The sequence below is a fragment of the Stenella coeruleoalba genome, assembly GCF_951394435.1.
Source record: "Stenella coeruleoalba genome assembly, chromosome: 19".
Taxonomy (NCBI): Eukaryota; Metazoa; Chordata; class Mammalia; order Artiodactyla; family Delphinidae; genus Stenella; species Stenella coeruleoalba.
Window position 1 is genome coordinate 5,244,636 of NC_137165.1, and position 17,468 is coordinate 5,262,103.

At 44.0% G+C, this 17,468-nt stretch overlaps 1 protein-coding gene across 3 annotated transcripts in view; it reads right to left on the bottom strand.

The window, feature by feature from the left end:
- Positions 1-17,468, bottom strand: part of ARHGAP44 (Rho GTPase activating protein 44) — a 155,112-nt gene that overhangs the window by 38,083 nt on the left and 99,561 nt on the right. For 2 of the 3 annotated variants that reach the window (XM_079903866.1, XM_079903865.1), the window contains exons 5-7: positions 16,132-16,243; positions 13,387-13,463; positions 7,035-7,152 (exon numbers count right to left, since the gene is read on the bottom strand). In XM_079903866.1, the coding sequence (XP_079759992.1) occupies positions 7,035-7,152; positions 13,387-13,463; positions 16,132-16,243 (307 nt within the window). The remainder of the gene's footprint in view (positions 1-7,034; positions 7,153-13,386; positions 13,464-16,131; positions 16,244-17,468) is intronic. The other variant, XM_079903867.1, reaches the window with a different exon arrangement.

A 17,468-nucleotide genomic window follows, 5' to 3' on the forward strand; every position in this document is an offset into this window, starting at 1 on the left:
TGCCAGGATCCTTGACAGGCAAACATCCTTACAGCATTCTTGTACACAAGACAACAGAACCAAGATCCCAATTTCAGACGAGTAGCTACCAAGAGTTCAAGGTAACTTTCCCAAAGAATACAAGGGGCTCTAGGACCACCCACCTCGGTTCCCTTCCACCAGAGCGGCCCTACCATAAATGCCTAATCTGTCAAAGGTGCAAGAGAAAGTGGTTTTGTTGGAACTCAACCTTGTCTGCCGTCCCCCCAGCAGCCTTGGTCTGGAAACATCCATCGCCAGCCTGATAGGCCTAAGGGAGATATTTCAAGTCAGGGAAAAACAAAGGGTGGAGTGAGAAAAATGGCTCGGCAGACAGAGGAAAGGAAGCGAGCCTCGGAAGGGACTAAATGCCATATCAAATCACCTTCAAGGACTCAGCAGATGATCTTAGAGAAGTCGGGCCAACTGTGCGTGCCCTCAGGAACACGACAGGATTTTCTGAAGGTACAATCACATTACCGGCTTAGGAAGTTAACAATATAGACTCCAAGTAAGCCACACAAGTGAGAAATAAAAGTGGAAACTCGAAATCAAATTTCTATTCATCTAAATAAATAAAATAAATATTGGGACTTCCCTGGTGGTCCAATAGTTAAGACTCTGTGCTTCCAAAGCAGGGGGCCCGGGTTCGATCCCCGGTTGGGGAACTGAAAGTCCACGTGCTGCGCAGCATGGCCCCAAATTTAAATATAAATATTAATCTAAATTATTTATAATTATTAATACATGTTATCAATTAAATTTATTTTATTCATAAATATCGATAGAATATTTTTAAAAAGAAATTCCCATTACTCTAAATCATTAGTGAATTTTCTTTATAAAGGGAAAAAAACCTTCCATTAATAATCACCAGAATTTTATGTATTTAAAAAATCATTTGTTTTCTGATTTTGCAACGGATCCATACTCAAAAACAGACGAAGTAGAAAAACAGATTCACCTGTAATCCCACCACACAGAGAGAACCGTGCAGAGATAAGCACTATAAACACTGACATTTGCCCATTTTGTGCTTACTTTAATCAGTCATACGATTGCCTGGTTTACCAAAAATGGGATCAGACTGCTTGGTAGCTCACTTGGATTTTGGATTTTCTTCTGGCTGGCAGGCCTTTTTTTTTTCCCCACCGATGTTTTTATTTTTTAAATAGTACCTATTTTTAACTATGTAATTCTATAATACATTTTAGGAGATAATAATTCAAAGCTCCAATGATTCTCCCACCATAACTTTAGAAACCTTTTACTACCCTTTGAAACATTTATTGCAATTTACCACAATCAAAATACTACACTTGTAATCAAAATCATTTTGGGAAATTCAATTTGTATAGTATTAACTCTTCTCATCTAAAAACACCTCTCAGTATTATAAAGCCTTCTTTGATTTCCTTAGTAATATTTTATAATTACCCTATATTACAAAATGTTACGGTAGGATTTTAGATATTTCTGTTGTTAAAGAAAATCCCCAAGATATTTATAAATACTTGTCTCTTAAGTACTTTTTCTTGGTAAAAAGTGAAACCTTGATTTTTCCTGCTGACTTCGGGTTTCCTATCTGGCACGTAGAAGCTCAGTCCTAACAAACGTAAAGAGCTGCAAAAAACTAAAAAACCAACAACTCGTTTCAGATCCATCAGAGAAGTGAGGGTACAGGGCAAACCACTGCCCCCAAACCAGAGAGGCAGACAGGTGAATACGAGAATCACAACTTACTGGAGAAGGAATCCGGGAGCAGAAACCTCCGTAGTTTCAGGAAACCCTGAACTGTAACTGACAAACCGCAGAAGGCTCAGGGTGGCAAGTCTGAGAATTAAAAACTCCAGGGAACGGGGGAGCCCTCACACTTTTGCTGAGTTAAGTTCTCACAGTGAACATCAGAGAAAAACCCTCTCTGGCTTTTGCCAAGGGGAAGTGGAAAGGTACCATTTTGAAATGTTTTAGAGCATTCTACTCTTAGCAAGACCTACCCTTAGGAGAAACTTTTTTTTTTTTTTTTTTTGGTCGCGCCGTGGGGCTTGTGGGATCTTAGTTCCTCAACCAGGGATGGAACCCGGTTCAACCCCATCTCCCTGTTCATCCTAATCACAGGACTACAGAATGCTTCCCCGGCTCCCACACCTGACTACTACATCACTAAAGGCCTACTTACCTCAGTTCCCTTTACCCAGTACACATTGTGTCCACCTTTCGATAAAACTTGCAAGGCATACTAAAAGGCAAAAACACAGTCTGGAGAAACCGAACAAGCATGAGAACCAGAGTCAGATGTGTCAAGAATGTCGGAGTTATCAGGCTAGGAACTTTTAAAAATATGATTAACATGCTAAGGGCTTTCACGGAAAAAGTAGGCAGCACACAAGAACAGAAGGATCATGTAAGTAGAGACATGGAAATTCTAAGAAGGAATAAAAAAGAAACGCTGCACCTGCCCACCTGCCCCAGGTACCAGCAGGTTCCGTCTTATGGAACCCACCTTGACTTGGTTTTCCTGGATCTAAAGTTCTCTGGGTCTAAAGACAAATATTGTATATTAACACATATATGTGGAATCTAAAAAAATGATACAGATGATCTTACTTGCAAAGCAGAAATAGAGACACCGATGTAGAGAACAAGAGTTCTGATACCAAGGGGGAGGGGAGAGTGGGATGAACTGGGAGATGGGGATTGACATATATACACTATTGATACTATGTATAAAATAGAAAATGAATGAAAACCTACTGTACAGCACAGGCAACTCTACTCAATACTCTGCAGTGACCTAAATGGGAAGGAAATCCAAAAGAGCTATATGTATCTATGTGTACGTATAGCTGATTTGCTTTGCTGTACAGTAGAAACTAACACAACACTGTAAAGCAACTACACTCCAATAAAAATTAAAAAAAACCCAAAAAACAAAGCTCTCTGGGTCTAAAGGTCTGGGGAGCTCTGCTTGGGCCTCGCTGTGCCTAAACACAGGGAAACCAGGCTGCCACCTTGCTCACCTCCAGCCACAAACTTTCCTTTTGCTGGGCTGCCACAGTGTAGAGATCCAGCTGAGAGAATACAAAGCCATGAAGCTAGAAGGGGAAGTGACCCAATTAGGGCAACCCAGAAAGGGAAGGGAGGAGGACCACAGGGGATGCTTAGAACAGCTGGCAGCCAATGAAGTAGAAATAAAAGAGGAGTCAGAAGAGAACTTCAGAGAAAACATCAGTGCCTGCTCTGAAGGGGATCGGCTCCGCACACAAACAAAGCTGCTGAGAGCACGAGGCGTGGTTTTATCCACTGGATGTGATCATCCTATAGTTCATATGATGAAACAGAGGCCACAGACCAGACAAGATAGCTATGAAAGAGGGTGGGAGGTATTGAATATTATAATTGCTATGAAGTCATTAAAAGAGACATTGCACAGTATTATCCCAGGAACAGACAAGCAGATGAATGGAATACAGAGCCCAGAAATAAAGCTGAGGAGTCAGATGATGGGATTTCACTTCAGGGGGAGGTGGCTTATCTAATGAATGAATTACCTCTTCATATGGGGGGAAAACACCCAAATCTCTCCTGCACGCCACATACAAACATAAATTTCAGGTATATTAACACGCACAAAATAGGTGTATAAGATGCATTAAAGACATTAAAACAAAATTAAAGAAGAAAAATTTCTTAACCTTGAGGTGGAAGGTGCCTGATGGACCACCTGGGGTCTTCTCCCATACAAAGGAAATACAGGTATATGATCAAGTGCTTAATGGCAGACATCACTATAAACAAAAATCAAAAGACAACGGCAGACTGGAAAAAGTATCTGCAGCACAGCAGATAGAAGGAAGTTTAATATCTCTAATTATACAGAGAACTTACACAAATTGCTATTAAAAACAATAGAAATACTGGTCCGACTGCCAATACAAATAGACAATTTGACAAACTAAGAAGGTCTAGAAATATAGGAAGAATGCCCAATAAAAACACAAAGATATACTTAGGACCACTAACATCCTGGGAAATTAAAATTACAATAACATAGGGATAGCTTTTTTTCCCTCACTGAACGGGCAAAAACTGAAAACAGGAAAAACATACATTACAGAGAAAGATAAAGTGAAATGTCCAATTCTGTTTATTAGTGGTGGGAGTATAAATTGCAGTTTCCTTTTTTTTTTTTTTTTTTTTTTTTTGATGTACGCGGGCCTCTCACTGTTGTGGCCTCTCCCGTTGCGGAGCACAGGCTCCGGACGCACAGGCTCAGTGGCCATGGCTCACGGGCCCAGCCGCTCCGCGGCATGTGGGATCTTCCCGGACCGGGGCACGAACCCGTGTCCCCTGCATCGGCAGGCGGACTCTCAACCACTGCGCCACCAGGGAAGCCCCAGTTTCCTTTTAAGAGAGGTAAACTGGAGCTTTCCTGGTGGCGCAGTGGTTAAGAATCCGCCTGCCGATGCAGCGGACACGGGTTCAAGCCTTGGTCCGGGAAGATCCCACATGCCACGGAGCAACTAAGCCCATGCGCCACGACTACTCAGCCTGTGCTCTAGAGCCCACAAGCCACAGCTACTTAAGCCTTCATGCCCAGAGCCCGTGCTCCGCAACAAGAGAAGCCACAGCAATGAGAAGCCCGCACACTGCAACAAAGAGTAGCCCCCGCTCGCCGCAACTAGAGAAAGCCTGCGCGCAGCAACGAAGACCCAACGCAGCCAAAAATAAACAAATAAAATAAATTAAAAAAAAAAAGAGAGAGAAGTAAACTGTCAATACCTATTAAAACTTAACTAGTATACATAGTCTTCTACCTAAAAATATCACTTTTGGGGATCTATCCTATAGGGCAAAAAAGTTACCAGTGTATAAGAATATACATAAAACGATGTTGATTATATCATTTTTGTTGATGCCAAAATACAAAGAAACAAAACACATTAGTTTGAGTATCTACCACTAGGAAAAACAGCTAAATATATCACGGTAGATACCTCCTTACTAAGGAATACTGTGCACAATATTAAGACTAAGTTAGATGTACAGCTACTAACCTGGAGAAACGTCCAGGATGTACTATTAATTGAGAAAAGTGATAGACCAATAGAAACAACATGATTGTTTCATAAACACACACATACACACAAACACAAAACAAGTACCTAGAAAAATGCTATATATGAGGGCATATTTGTATGATTATAAAAAAGAAAAAAGGGTGGGAGGCTAGGTAACAGGTCCTAACACTTACTTCCTTATCCGTATAACTTTTACGGCCACTTGGCACATCACAGGGCACATTGTTCACAACAAATCTTAATAAATATTGTTGAGAAAGGCAAACTGGTCACCTCCTTTGCAAACAGAGGGGTGGGTTGGTTGGCTGGTTGGTTGCTGGGTAGGAAGGGAAAGAATTATTGGTGTTTTCTTAATATATTTTCAAATTGTTTCCACTGGTTTTGGTGAACATGCAATACTTTTGTAATCTCTGAAAAGGAATTTTAATCTATTTTTTGGTAAAAACAGCCTATGTAAGAAGCTGCCCAAGACTGAGCGAAGCTATTAAACTTTTACTCTAATGCGTTTGGACATTTGCATTCAGCAGCTCCCCTCACCACTTTTTTTTTTTTTTTTTTCATTCCTGGCCACTCCGTGAGGCTTGTGGGATCCCAGTTCCCCAACCAGGGATTGAACCCAGGCCACAGCAGTGAAAGCCGGAAATCTTAACCACTAGGCTACCAGAGAACTCGCCAGCAGCCCCTCTTAACATCACCCTGCTGTGTCTAGTGAAGAAGGAATTTTGTAAGAAACAAGATTTAACTGAAGGACATGAACCCATGGTAAATGGGTAGAGAAGACACAGAGGAAAAGGGCAATCAACACGAGAGAAGAGTGCTTCTTCACGAATAGCACCAGCTAGATCTTTGCCATAGACACAGGAATTCAAATGAGAAACCAGCTTTACCCACAATGAGTCTTGGGTCTGAAGTATTGGTCTAACTTTGCTTGGCTCCATAGAACTGGAGGCTGAGAGATAACAAATCCTTTCGAGATATTTTTGATGTTTCTAACTCCAGAGAGAAATTCTATCTGACTGTGAATGTCACCTGAATGCAAGGTCTGAATCACCTGTACAGGGTGGTCATAACAGCAGAAGCTGATGGACAAGGTAAGACTCGATAAAGCCACAAAGAACAAAGATGTATGCATGCTAAGTGGCCACTCTCCTGTAAAACTGTATGTTAGGAAGACAACAGATACCAGCATAATTCTAGAAATGTGGTATTTTTGTTCCTTAGATCCAAACCAAAACTGGCATATCTGCATGTATACAGATGTACATATACACAGAGCATCAAGAACGGGTATTGCTGACAAAGCCCCATAAAACGTTTGTGGGGAAAGTAGATGAGAAACATTTGAACATGGGTGATGGGTGATGAGGGGCACCTATCACTCCCGAGGGCAGAGGCACACTTTGTAGAACGAGGTCCTCCTCTCCTGACAAGTGGAAGGTTTTCTTTGCTGCAAGTGTCTCCTTGGCTAGCATTTCAACTTCATAGATACATGTATGTCTCCCGCGAAGCAAAGGACTGATAAAGTGACTCAGGAAACAGTAAAAGGTAAACGAGAAAATAATGTAATATCAACAGGGAGTCAAGGCTCATCTATTGTCTAAACTCTCAACTGTTCTGGGTGGCCTAGAATCTATGATTTGGGGCTCAGATGACTTACAAAATCTTCGTGGAGAAACCGAGGCCACTTCCTCCTGGCCTACCACGCAGGAATATCAGTGATCACGCACTGCTGTCCCCCCGCATCCAGGTCACCATGAAAGCCCCAACTCTTAGGGCTCATGCAGGACTCTTTGGAGGTGTCAGCAGGCAAGCCTGGGGACGCTGATTCAACCAGAGGCTCACTGTTAGGGCTTTCACAGACCTCCAGCCAACAGAAAGGGACTCCCTTAGGGCTTCCCCATCTTTCTCAGTGGAGGGGAGCAAAGAGCTGGGTACCCTGCAAATCTCCACTCTGTTGGCAGACTCCTCCATCTCCTCCCTGAGGGCATCCGCTTTGGCACCTGCAGGCTGTAAGCTGCTGGACAAACCCGAAGACTTGGAAGTCTGCTGCCACCTGATGGGAAAGAGGAGACAAAGAGGAGAGGTGTGAGACAGGTAGAGAAAGCCCTGGGGACACTGTGGGAAGCAGAGAAATAGCTGGTCATGAGTATCACCCAGGGAACGACACAGCCTCATTCCAAAGGAGAGATAACGAAACGGTACCCAGTACCAGACCAGGACAAAGGGGGCTCTGATGTCCAAGCGGCAGGACTGAAGGAGGCTGAGGACAGCGGCCACTTCAGACAGAGCAAGGATTCCCCAATTTGCCATCATCCTCCCTACTGTCTTCTGAACACTCAGGCCAAACGACCTCACCACTGCTTCCCCTGAAGCACGATCCATGCCATTCCTATTAGCTTCCTGCCTATCCTGAGGGCTGTGAGTTTCGAAACATTCACCTACTTGGCTGAAGCCAATCACGGGTGCTAAGTGAGAGGACAAGTGGGTAAGATTAAAACAAATGTGGAAGCAAAAGTCTCCACTGGTAAGCACTAAGCAACCTCTGATCAACACTGCAACACCTCATTTATATTTTCTTAAACATTTATCTCTCTGCAGAGAATACTGGCCCTCTGAGGGAGCCCCTTGGGAAACTTTAATGGGGAAGCACAAATATTTCTGGTTGCTAAGTCATTATCAAGGAATTACCAAAAGCAGGCCCTGAAAGAAGGTTCTAATTATGCTAAGATGCTAGTAGCTATAGCAGGGAACAGCAGCGGCCTCTCCCCCTGAGGCTGTAAGCTCAACAGCTTACAGGGCCCAGCAAGTAGGAAAAATAAGTCAAATGGGTCATTATCTTAAAGCCTCACCCACCCAATCCTTTATTTCCTACTTGTGACAGGGACAGGAGATACAAAGCTGTCTCTCAGCTCTAAGAAAAACAATCGCGTAATCAGGATGACAAAGGCTGCCCACGCCTGGCTGCGGTCTTGGGAAGTCAGGAGGAACAGGGAGGGGACGGGGACCTGGCGGGGGTTCACTGGAGGGTGATCAGGGCTGATGGGGCCCAGGCAGGAGGAGTGTGGCCCACAGGTTGCTGGATGTTTCAAACTGACAAGCTGCGAACTGTCAAGCGAACTCATCAGATGAAACGTGACAACGGATTAAAGAGCATCCTCTGGAACCGTGCAGGCCAACCGCGTACGGACCAAACCAAAGAGGCCTGCGGGCTCCATCTGGCTCTCGGACTGTCCCTCCAATGTAGACGCAAAAAGTCCAATTTTACCCTCATTTTGAGAATCAAGAATTGAATCACTAAGTGTCTTCTCTGTACAATTCTTCTTTCCTCTTGTGTTACGTGCAGGAAAAAATTAGAGAGTGGGGCATTATAATACCCAAAAAGGGGACATTAGTTCTCTTTGCTATTAGCAAAAAGTAGCAAAATGAAGGATCCTCTGTCACTTAAAAAGCGCACCCATGTGAAAATTACTTAAAAAGGCTTTAGGACATCAAGCTGGCTTGAAGCTCCAGAGATGGACACGTGTGTCCTGAGAAAGATTCCTCATCCAAATTAGAAAGGATATATTCTATTCCAAAATGTTAAAAAAAAAAAAAAATCTAAACTAACAGATAAGGATTAGTAAAAATTCCTGGGCAGTTCTTTCTTATAATGGTTTGCCCTACGGAAATATTTAACTAATACCTCCCAGGCTTAGTCAAATAAAAGATGAAATGTCATGGCTGTAATTTAGATCTCAGATAATGAACACACTTCCATGGTCGATTATGGTAGATCATGGAGCTACAAACACCATCCCATTCATGCTATCTGAAGGAAAAAAAACCAACCAATATATAAGTGTAAAAAATAAAGTGGCCACAACACTAAGCTGATTTTTAGGGTTTTATATATCTGGATTAGATTTGTTTTTTTTTTTAAATCCAAATTACACTTAATATATGTATATTAAAATGAAGACATTCTTCAAAGTTATCTCTTTCTTTTCTTCCCTATTCCCCTTTATTCCCTCCCACTCCCAATTCTGTCCTGGTAGTTTAAAAACATACACCTTTCCCCTCCATTTATAAGGAATTTTACTTGTAATGGATAAGTAATCTACTTTGATATTATACAATAGTGATAAAATGCCCCCAAAATGGTCCCTTTGTGGAGACTGAATAGCAAAATATCAAGGGAAACTTGGAAACATTTGTACAGGTAGCAACTAATTGGGAAAAGTGCCACTAATCATGAATTTCGAAAAACAATAAACGCTGGAGAGGGAGTGGAGACGAGGGAACCCTTGCACGCTATTGGTGGGAATGTAAATTGGTATAACCGGTATGGAGGTTCCTTAAAAAACTGAAAATAGAGCTACCATATGATCCAGCGATCCCACTTCTGGGCATATACCCAGAGAAAACCATAATCTGAAAGGACACATGCACCCCAGTGTTCATTGCAGCACGATTTACAATAGCCAAGACATGGAAGCAACCTAAATGTCCATCGACAGAGGAATGGATAAAGGAGATGTGGTACATATATACAATGGAATATTACTCAGCCCTAAAAAAGAATGAAATAATGCCATTTGCAGCAACATGGTTGGACCTAGAGATTATCCTACTAAGGGAAGTAAGTCAGACAGAGAAAGACAAATATCATGTGATATCACTCATATGTGGAATCTGATTTTTAAAAAAGATACAAATGAACTTATTTACAAAAAGGAAACAGACTTACAGGTATCAAAAACAAATTTATGGTTATCAAAGGGGAAACATGGTGGGGAGGGATAAATCAGGAGCTTGGGATGAACATACACACAGGACTATATATAAGATATATAACCAACAAGGGCCTACTGTATAGCACAGGGAACTCTACTCAATATTCTGTGATAACCTACCTGAAAAAAGAATCTAAAAAACAATGAATATATGTGTATGTATAACTGAATCACTTTGTGTACACCTGAAACTAACACAACATTGGAAATCAAGTATACTCCAATAAAATTAAAACATTTTTAAAAATCATGAATTTCGAGGAAGGATGATCTTCTCATTCAGAGGCTCTTAGAAGTAAACTCAACAATCGTTCTGCTCTGTTAAGACAAGAAATAAGGCTTCTTGTCCAAGGAGAGTTTGAGCTTTGAAGTTTGAAGAGAAGAAAGTTCATTTCTTCCCACTAAGGTAGCTGAGGCGACCCCATCATTCTCTGGGAAAGATGCCATCAGTCTACGATTTGGGGATGGTGAAGACAGAATACAAGCTTTAAGGAAAGGCTAATGGAAAGAAAAAGGCCAGAGATAAGGGTAAGATGTTTCAGAGACCAGGAGAAGGGTATAGAAGGCAAACTCAAGGTCAGTTCAGGGTGACAAGGAGTCCGGAAGAAGTTTTGGAACGAAACAGGGAAGTTGCTTTAGTGGGACATTTATTGTTTCATCTTATTGTTTCATCATCTTCAGCCCAGTCTTCTCCACTCCCCTGCCTTTGGCATCCTCCACTTTTTGAGGTCCCGGCTCAGAAGGAGTATGCTACAAGGAATAGACCCTAATGTATGCAGACTGACCAAATGGGGAAGTGGGGTGGGGCAGAGGTGGGGGCAGTGAGAACCCAACTGCTTCTCCAAGAGTAGCTGGTGACGTTTGCATTTCAGTAGCACAGTATCTGGTCTTACGCTCACTGCTCCATCTTGGGAAACAGTGGCTCAGGGGAAGGGTTAGAGGAAAAGGCAAGAAGTTGGGGTGAGTTGGCTTCAGAAACAACCAAAGTTGTCAAGGGTCTAAGTTAAAGGTTAGAAGCATAAAAACTTGGAGGGGGTAGTAGATTATTTCCTTACCAAATCCCAATACACAAGAGAGGATGAGCTGAAGACATGAAGTTTGTTAAATCATGGAAGAGAGGTCCCTGATGACACTCCTCTGTGGTTTCAGAATCTACGCACCACTTGGTGTCACCATTAAAAACATAAGACAAAACTAGGTTGACCGCGGCTGTCACCAGGGAGAAACTCTCTCTCCTAAGGGGGGCTGAATGAAAATATGTGAGTGGACAAGGCAATGACAAGCTTTGATGCTAACATCCAGCCCTCTGAGCAGAAGCTCTGGGCTGGGAATGAAGGTGTTCCTTAGAGAAGCAGAGAAGAGATCTCAGAGCTAAAACCCAGGTCCTCACAGAAGGAAGTGACTCTGCAAACCCAGGAGCCCGGTGTCCACCGTCCCCCGGATGGTGGAACAAGCAGCATACCCGCTATCATCTTACGTGACGCCGGGATGTGGGACTTGAACACTGGGGCTACAGGACGCATTTTACGTGGCGCACGGACACTGTAGGAAATCGTACCACACCACTATGCCTGACGCAACCTTCTCCCTGTTCCTCCAAGGGCCCTAGGGGGAGGGCCTCAGATCTGGGTCAGAGTAACTTCAATCACTTTCTAATTCTTCCTCCTCTTCCCTTTTCAGCAACTGGAGACTTCAGGATCACAGCCTTCCACAGGCAACAGGACCTAAAACTTAACAGCACGGGCACTACTTTCATCCTGTCCACTTGCACATTTACCTGATACTTGTAGCTAAGGGCACTGCCTTTCACTTTATGGTAGTGCTGTTAAGATTCCTCTTTTAAATAGACTCATTTTGAAAAAATGTATTGACATTTCACAAGGTGTGTTGGCACAGATGTCAAAGATCATTCAGGTGGACTGGGAAACACTAGGTGAATTAAAGAAACGCTGACAGATACACACTACGATATATACGGTGGATAAACAACATGGACCTACTGTAGAGCACAGGGAACTATGTTCAGTATCTTGTAATAAACTATAATGGAAAAGAATCTGAAAAAAGTAGATGATAGATAGATAGAAATGTATAATTGAATTACTTTGCTGTACACCCAAAACACTGTAAATCAACTATACCGCAATAAAAAAGAAGAAGAAAGAAACTCTGTTTCTCTGCTAATCTAGCCTGATTTATTTCTGGTCTTGGGGGACTGTGCTATACGTTCTGTTGATCCAAATGCAGAATTCTGGTGCCTCAACTAGTTATAGTAGCAGCTTCCTTTTGGGAAGCTCTTGGGAAGTGCTGTGACAAACAGGATCTCATCTGACACTCCAAACAACCTCCCAGGTCGGCCCACAAATACTGCAAATGTTGCTACTGTCTGTGCACAGGTGAGGAGACTACTATTCTGGAAGGTTCAGTGACTTGACCAAGGTCGCAGGTCTAGAGAACAGGCAACCTGCATCTTGGACCTCATCATTCACTCCTGGTTTGGGACTCGTTATCCTATAGCTCCCAGCCAAAGTATTTCCAGTTTTGTCTTTGTTTCTTTTTCTCAAGAAAATTAAAATAAGATGCGGAGATTCTTAAACTTGACCTACAAAGGACCAAAGGTGGAACCAAAACGTTCCTTCCGTATTATTATTCACGAGTCTGCACTGTTTCAATGTGCACACGTACGCACACATGCCACTGGAAGAAATAAAAAGGCATTTACACACAACCATGACTGATGACGGCCACAGTCAAAGCCACTGCAGGGCCATGGCATGCCCCTGCTGGATGGGAATCTCCTGGTAGATTCTGGAGGAGGGAGCAGGGGAAGGGCAGCACTGTTGGAACTGCACTTCTCCCATGATGGTCTCAGGGTTACAGAATGGCTGCAGAAGACACAGTCACACCATCGACTGCAGGAAAAGGAGACCAGGTCCCCAGAATCAGAAATACTCCTCTCAGGGTAAACAGGACGACACATCACGCTACCTGCCTCTCTGATCTCTGTCCCTACCACTCCCCACTTTGTCCCTTCCACCCCTGCCACGCTGGTCTTCATTCTGTGTCCTGAATACGTCAACCTCATTCCCATCGCAGGACCTTTGCATCTGCTCTTCCTGCTGTCACGGGCAGTTCTGCACCAGATCTTTGCACGGTTGCCTCCTTCTTATGAGATCAAGTGTCATCGCCTCAAAGAAGCCTTCTCTCCTTCACCCTATCTAAAGCTGCAGCCCGCTTCTCCACATCTCCTGCCAAAATTACCCTGTGCTCCCTTCTTCATAGGACTTACGGCTTCTGAAACAGCCTCACGTGGGTGTTCTCTTGCCTAGATCTAACTCCCAGACCAGGCTGTAGCCTCCATGAGAGCGTGGTCCCGGGACCTCCAGCGCCTGACACACGGTGGGTGCAAGAAACACTCAATGAATGAAAACGCTCACACACAAAACCCTACCCCTCAAACGTGATCACAGCTCCTTCAAAGCAGCAGAAATGAAAGCAAAGAAATCCCAGCACACCTCGTTCGTGAAGAGTCCATGTCCAGCACCAGCTTTGCTAGATGTTTCCTCTGTTTCTGGATATTTGGGATTTCCACCTGTGGGTACAGGAGAGAGAAAAAAAAAACAGTTGATTTGAAGCCCAAGACAGATTTTTTTTTTAATGTTTTTAAATTGAAGTATAGTTGATTTAAAATGTTTCAGGTGTACAGCAAATTGATTCGGTTATACATATATATCTATTCTTTTTCAGGTTCTTTTCCATTATAGGTTATTACAAGATACGGAATAGAGTTCCCTGTGCTATACAGTGGGGCCTTCTTGGTTATCTATTTTATATATGGTAGTGTGTACCTGCTAATTCCCAACTCCTAATTTATCCCTCCCTTCCCTTTCCCCTTTGGTAAACCATAAGTTTGTTTTCTATGTCTGCGAGAAAAGACAGATTCTTACAGAATTAATGATATCTTCCCAACAAGTTTGCTCGAGGTCTCCCCATCCTCATTTTCAGAGGAAATTCTTGGTTCCCTTTCCTGAGCTAAACTCTGCTCTTTCTTCACTGGAATCTGTCAGGTCCCGAGTCAAGCCAGACCATCTCAGAGACCCTGGGTCGCCCGGCTCGCTTCTGCCCGCCTCACTCCCGCTCTCACCCAGCCGGCAAAAACATCTCTCTGCTTGCGTAAGGGCCAGACATGGGAAGAAAGGCAGGTAGATCTGACACACAGACCTAATTCGACACAGACAGCTGGAGGAGGAGACCTGGCCTCAGGAGGCCTGAGATGCTATGCGGAATGCAATTAGGATATATTCCTATAGAAGGGAGGTTTTTTTTCTAAAGTAAATAATGAAGAAACATCGCCACGGCTTCACTGAGGGATAAGTTCTCCCACGGTGGCTGTGTGTGGACGCTCTTTTATTTCTAAAGGTCACTTAAGTGAATATTCCAGTGCAGGATGTCGCTTGCAGGCCCGGCAAAAGTGGGGCAGGATGTGAGAATTTAAAAGGAAAAAATGCGAGGATGGTCCAGTGTTGTACAAGGTGCTCTGTATTCACTCTTCCAAGCATCGATGAGTAGGGCACTGACTTCCAGTAGGAAGACAGACAATTGTCCCCAGGCACCGGGGTCGTCGCGGAGCCCAGACGCAAAGCGAGTCTCAGCACGCAGCTCAGACCTGTCCCCTTGAGTTCGCTGGCGGCTTTGGCTGGGACCCCAGAGCACCTTTCTAGAGAGTAAGAGGGCCTCTCAGGAATGGTCTAGGCTGTACCAGGACGGCATCTGAGAAGTCGAGGGCTGGTCCATATCAAAGCACCATATCTAGAACGTTCTCCTTGAATACTTCTAAGCACTTCGGTAATTACTTACCCATTCATCTGTCCCAGAAATTGCACCAGGGGATGGGGAGGTGCTGGGAGTGGTCTAGAAAGGAAACCAGACACGGTCCAGGGCAAGGCTGCCCGATACGGTAGCCTTGAGCCACCTGTGGCTATGCCATTTCAAATACAAAGGAACATGGACTTCCCTAGCAGTCCCGTGGTTAAGACTCCACGCTTCCACTGCAGGGGGCGCAGGTTCAATCCCCGGTCGGGGAACCAAGATCCCCCATGCCGCTGGGCGCGGCCAAAAAAAAAATACATAAATTCAAGAGAACAAAAACAGAATTAAAAATTTAGTTCCTTCGTTGCACTAGACACATTTCAAGAGCTCTGTAGTCACAGGTGGTTAGTGGCCACCGCACAGTGCAGACGTGGAACATCTCCATCCCTACGGCACCGTGGAGGCTTGTACGATCCATTAAAGGGAACTGCGAGTAGGTCCAGGCTTCAGGACAAATAACATCCCCCAGTGATTTTCTTTCTTGATAAAATTTCACTTGGTTGAAGCTGGCAAAACTGTCACATAGGCATTAAGGCTACATCTTAAGAAAACAGTTTTCTTTAGTGTCCTTCAAAGTAGAAAGAGAAGGGCCCTATGTAAACAGAAACAGTGAGGGGGCCTTAGAGAGTGTCTTGGACACGGGTCCCCAGCCCTTGTGAGTAGGGGCTGCTGTTCATTTTTTTTTTAAGTTTTTAATTGAAGTATAGTTGATTTACAGTGTTGTGTGAATTTCTGCTGTACAGCAAAGTGATTCAGTTATATTTATATATATATATATATATATATATATATATATATATATATATATACACACACACATTCTTTTTTTATATTCTTTTCCAGTATGGTTTATCACAGGATATTGAATATAGTTCCCTGTGCTGTACAGTAGGACCCTGTTGTTTACCCATTCTATACATAATAGTTTGCATCTGTTAATCCCAAACTTCCCAATCCATCCCTTCCCCTCCCCCCTGGCAACCACAAGTCTGTTCTCTATGTCTGTGAGTCTGTTTCTGTTTCGTAGTTATGTTCATTTGTGTCCTATTTTAGATTCCACTGCTCATTTCACCGAAGACTTGAGATGGGTGGAGGCCAGGGGTGGAGATGGGGCAGAGACCCTGCGGGGGACGCGGTGATGCCGCCAGCTTTGCAGCTTCACCCACGGGGATGCCAGCAGAGGAGGGGGTGGGTGGGAGAAGGGGGGAGCCCGCAGCTCAAAGGGCTAGCAGGCTGGGGAACCCCAGGCAGTCGGGTAGGAACGATCCCCAGTGAAACACTGTGCCCCAGAGTGGGGTGAGGGGTAGAAATAGCCCAGAGCAGAAGGACCCCAGAGCCCACCACTCCGCCCTCCCCGCTCACGCGGGCCCAGCCTCACTCCTGCTTCTGACCTCAGCCAGCAGGAACAGGGGCTCGATCACGTCTCTCTCGACTTGCAATTCGAAATGAATCAGCCCCTGGGCCAGCTTGTCCTCCGCCTCGCCACAGAGTTTCAGCATCTTCCTGCGACAGAAGGGAAGAAAAACCATCCTGAGTACCCTGTAGAGGAAGATGTGGCCCATCACCCCCCGGCCAGGTAAACACTCACGAGATGGCGTTAATAAAGTAGTTGACTGCTGTGCCGTCCCACTGACCAACTTGCTGCACGTGGTTTCATTTCTGACACTGCCTACTTTCTAAAGGATGCTGAGTACCTACTGTGTGCCTGGGCTAAAAGGGGATTTGTGGGGAAAGTAAGAGACATGTGGAGAGAACAGAGTCACACATGCCAAATCCACAGGCCTAGAAAGAGCCAGATGTTCTCCCTCCTGAGACCACTGGAGAAAACAGCCGAAGTCAGTGCGCCAACAAACCAACACACCTTCAAACACATACCAAAACCTCCATGTCACTAGGCTCTAACAGAAAGAAAACTCCTTCTCCCAAGCCACGAAAACTTATTTAATACAGGATGAGCGGACGATTTTCCAGTGAAAAAATGGAATGGAAAACCATGTAAAAGTTTATTAATAATGAGCGAATTACATAAGACCTGAATGAGTAGAAAGTTATGCCATGTTCCTAGACGGGAGAATACAATATTTCAAAGATGTTCATTTCCCCTGAAGGGCACACAAGCAGCCCTCCCTTTTCACGGTACCATGTTACCTGAAACTCATGTGAAAAGTTTTTACAAATTAACAAAAGTATGGAAAGAGGTAATACTATTCTAAAGTTAGTATGTACTTTTCCTGTCCGTATATATATTTTTAATTAATTAATTTTTATTTTTGGCTGCATTGGGTCTTCGTTGCTGCGCGTGGGCTTTCTCTAGTTGCAGTGAGCAGGGGCTACTCTTCGTTGTGGTGCGCGGGTTTCTCATTGCGGTGGCTTCTCTTGTTGCACAGCACGGGTTCTAGGCACGTGGGCTCAGAAGATGTGGCTCACAGGCTCTAGAGTGCAGGCTCAGTAGTTGTGGCACGTGGGTTTAGTTGCTCCACGGCATGTGGGATCTTCCAGGACCACGGCTCAATCCCGTGTCCCCTGCATTGGCAGGTGGATTCTTAACCACTGTGCCACCAGGGAAGTCCCCCTGTCCATACTTTTACACTTTTATTATATATGTATGTGTTCACATGCACTACATAGTACAGCTGCTTCAGTCAGCTAAATTGCTTGCTTTTTACATTCATCATTAGGTTTCATCTAATACTGCATGTATATCAAGATGGATAAGCCCCAAACATAA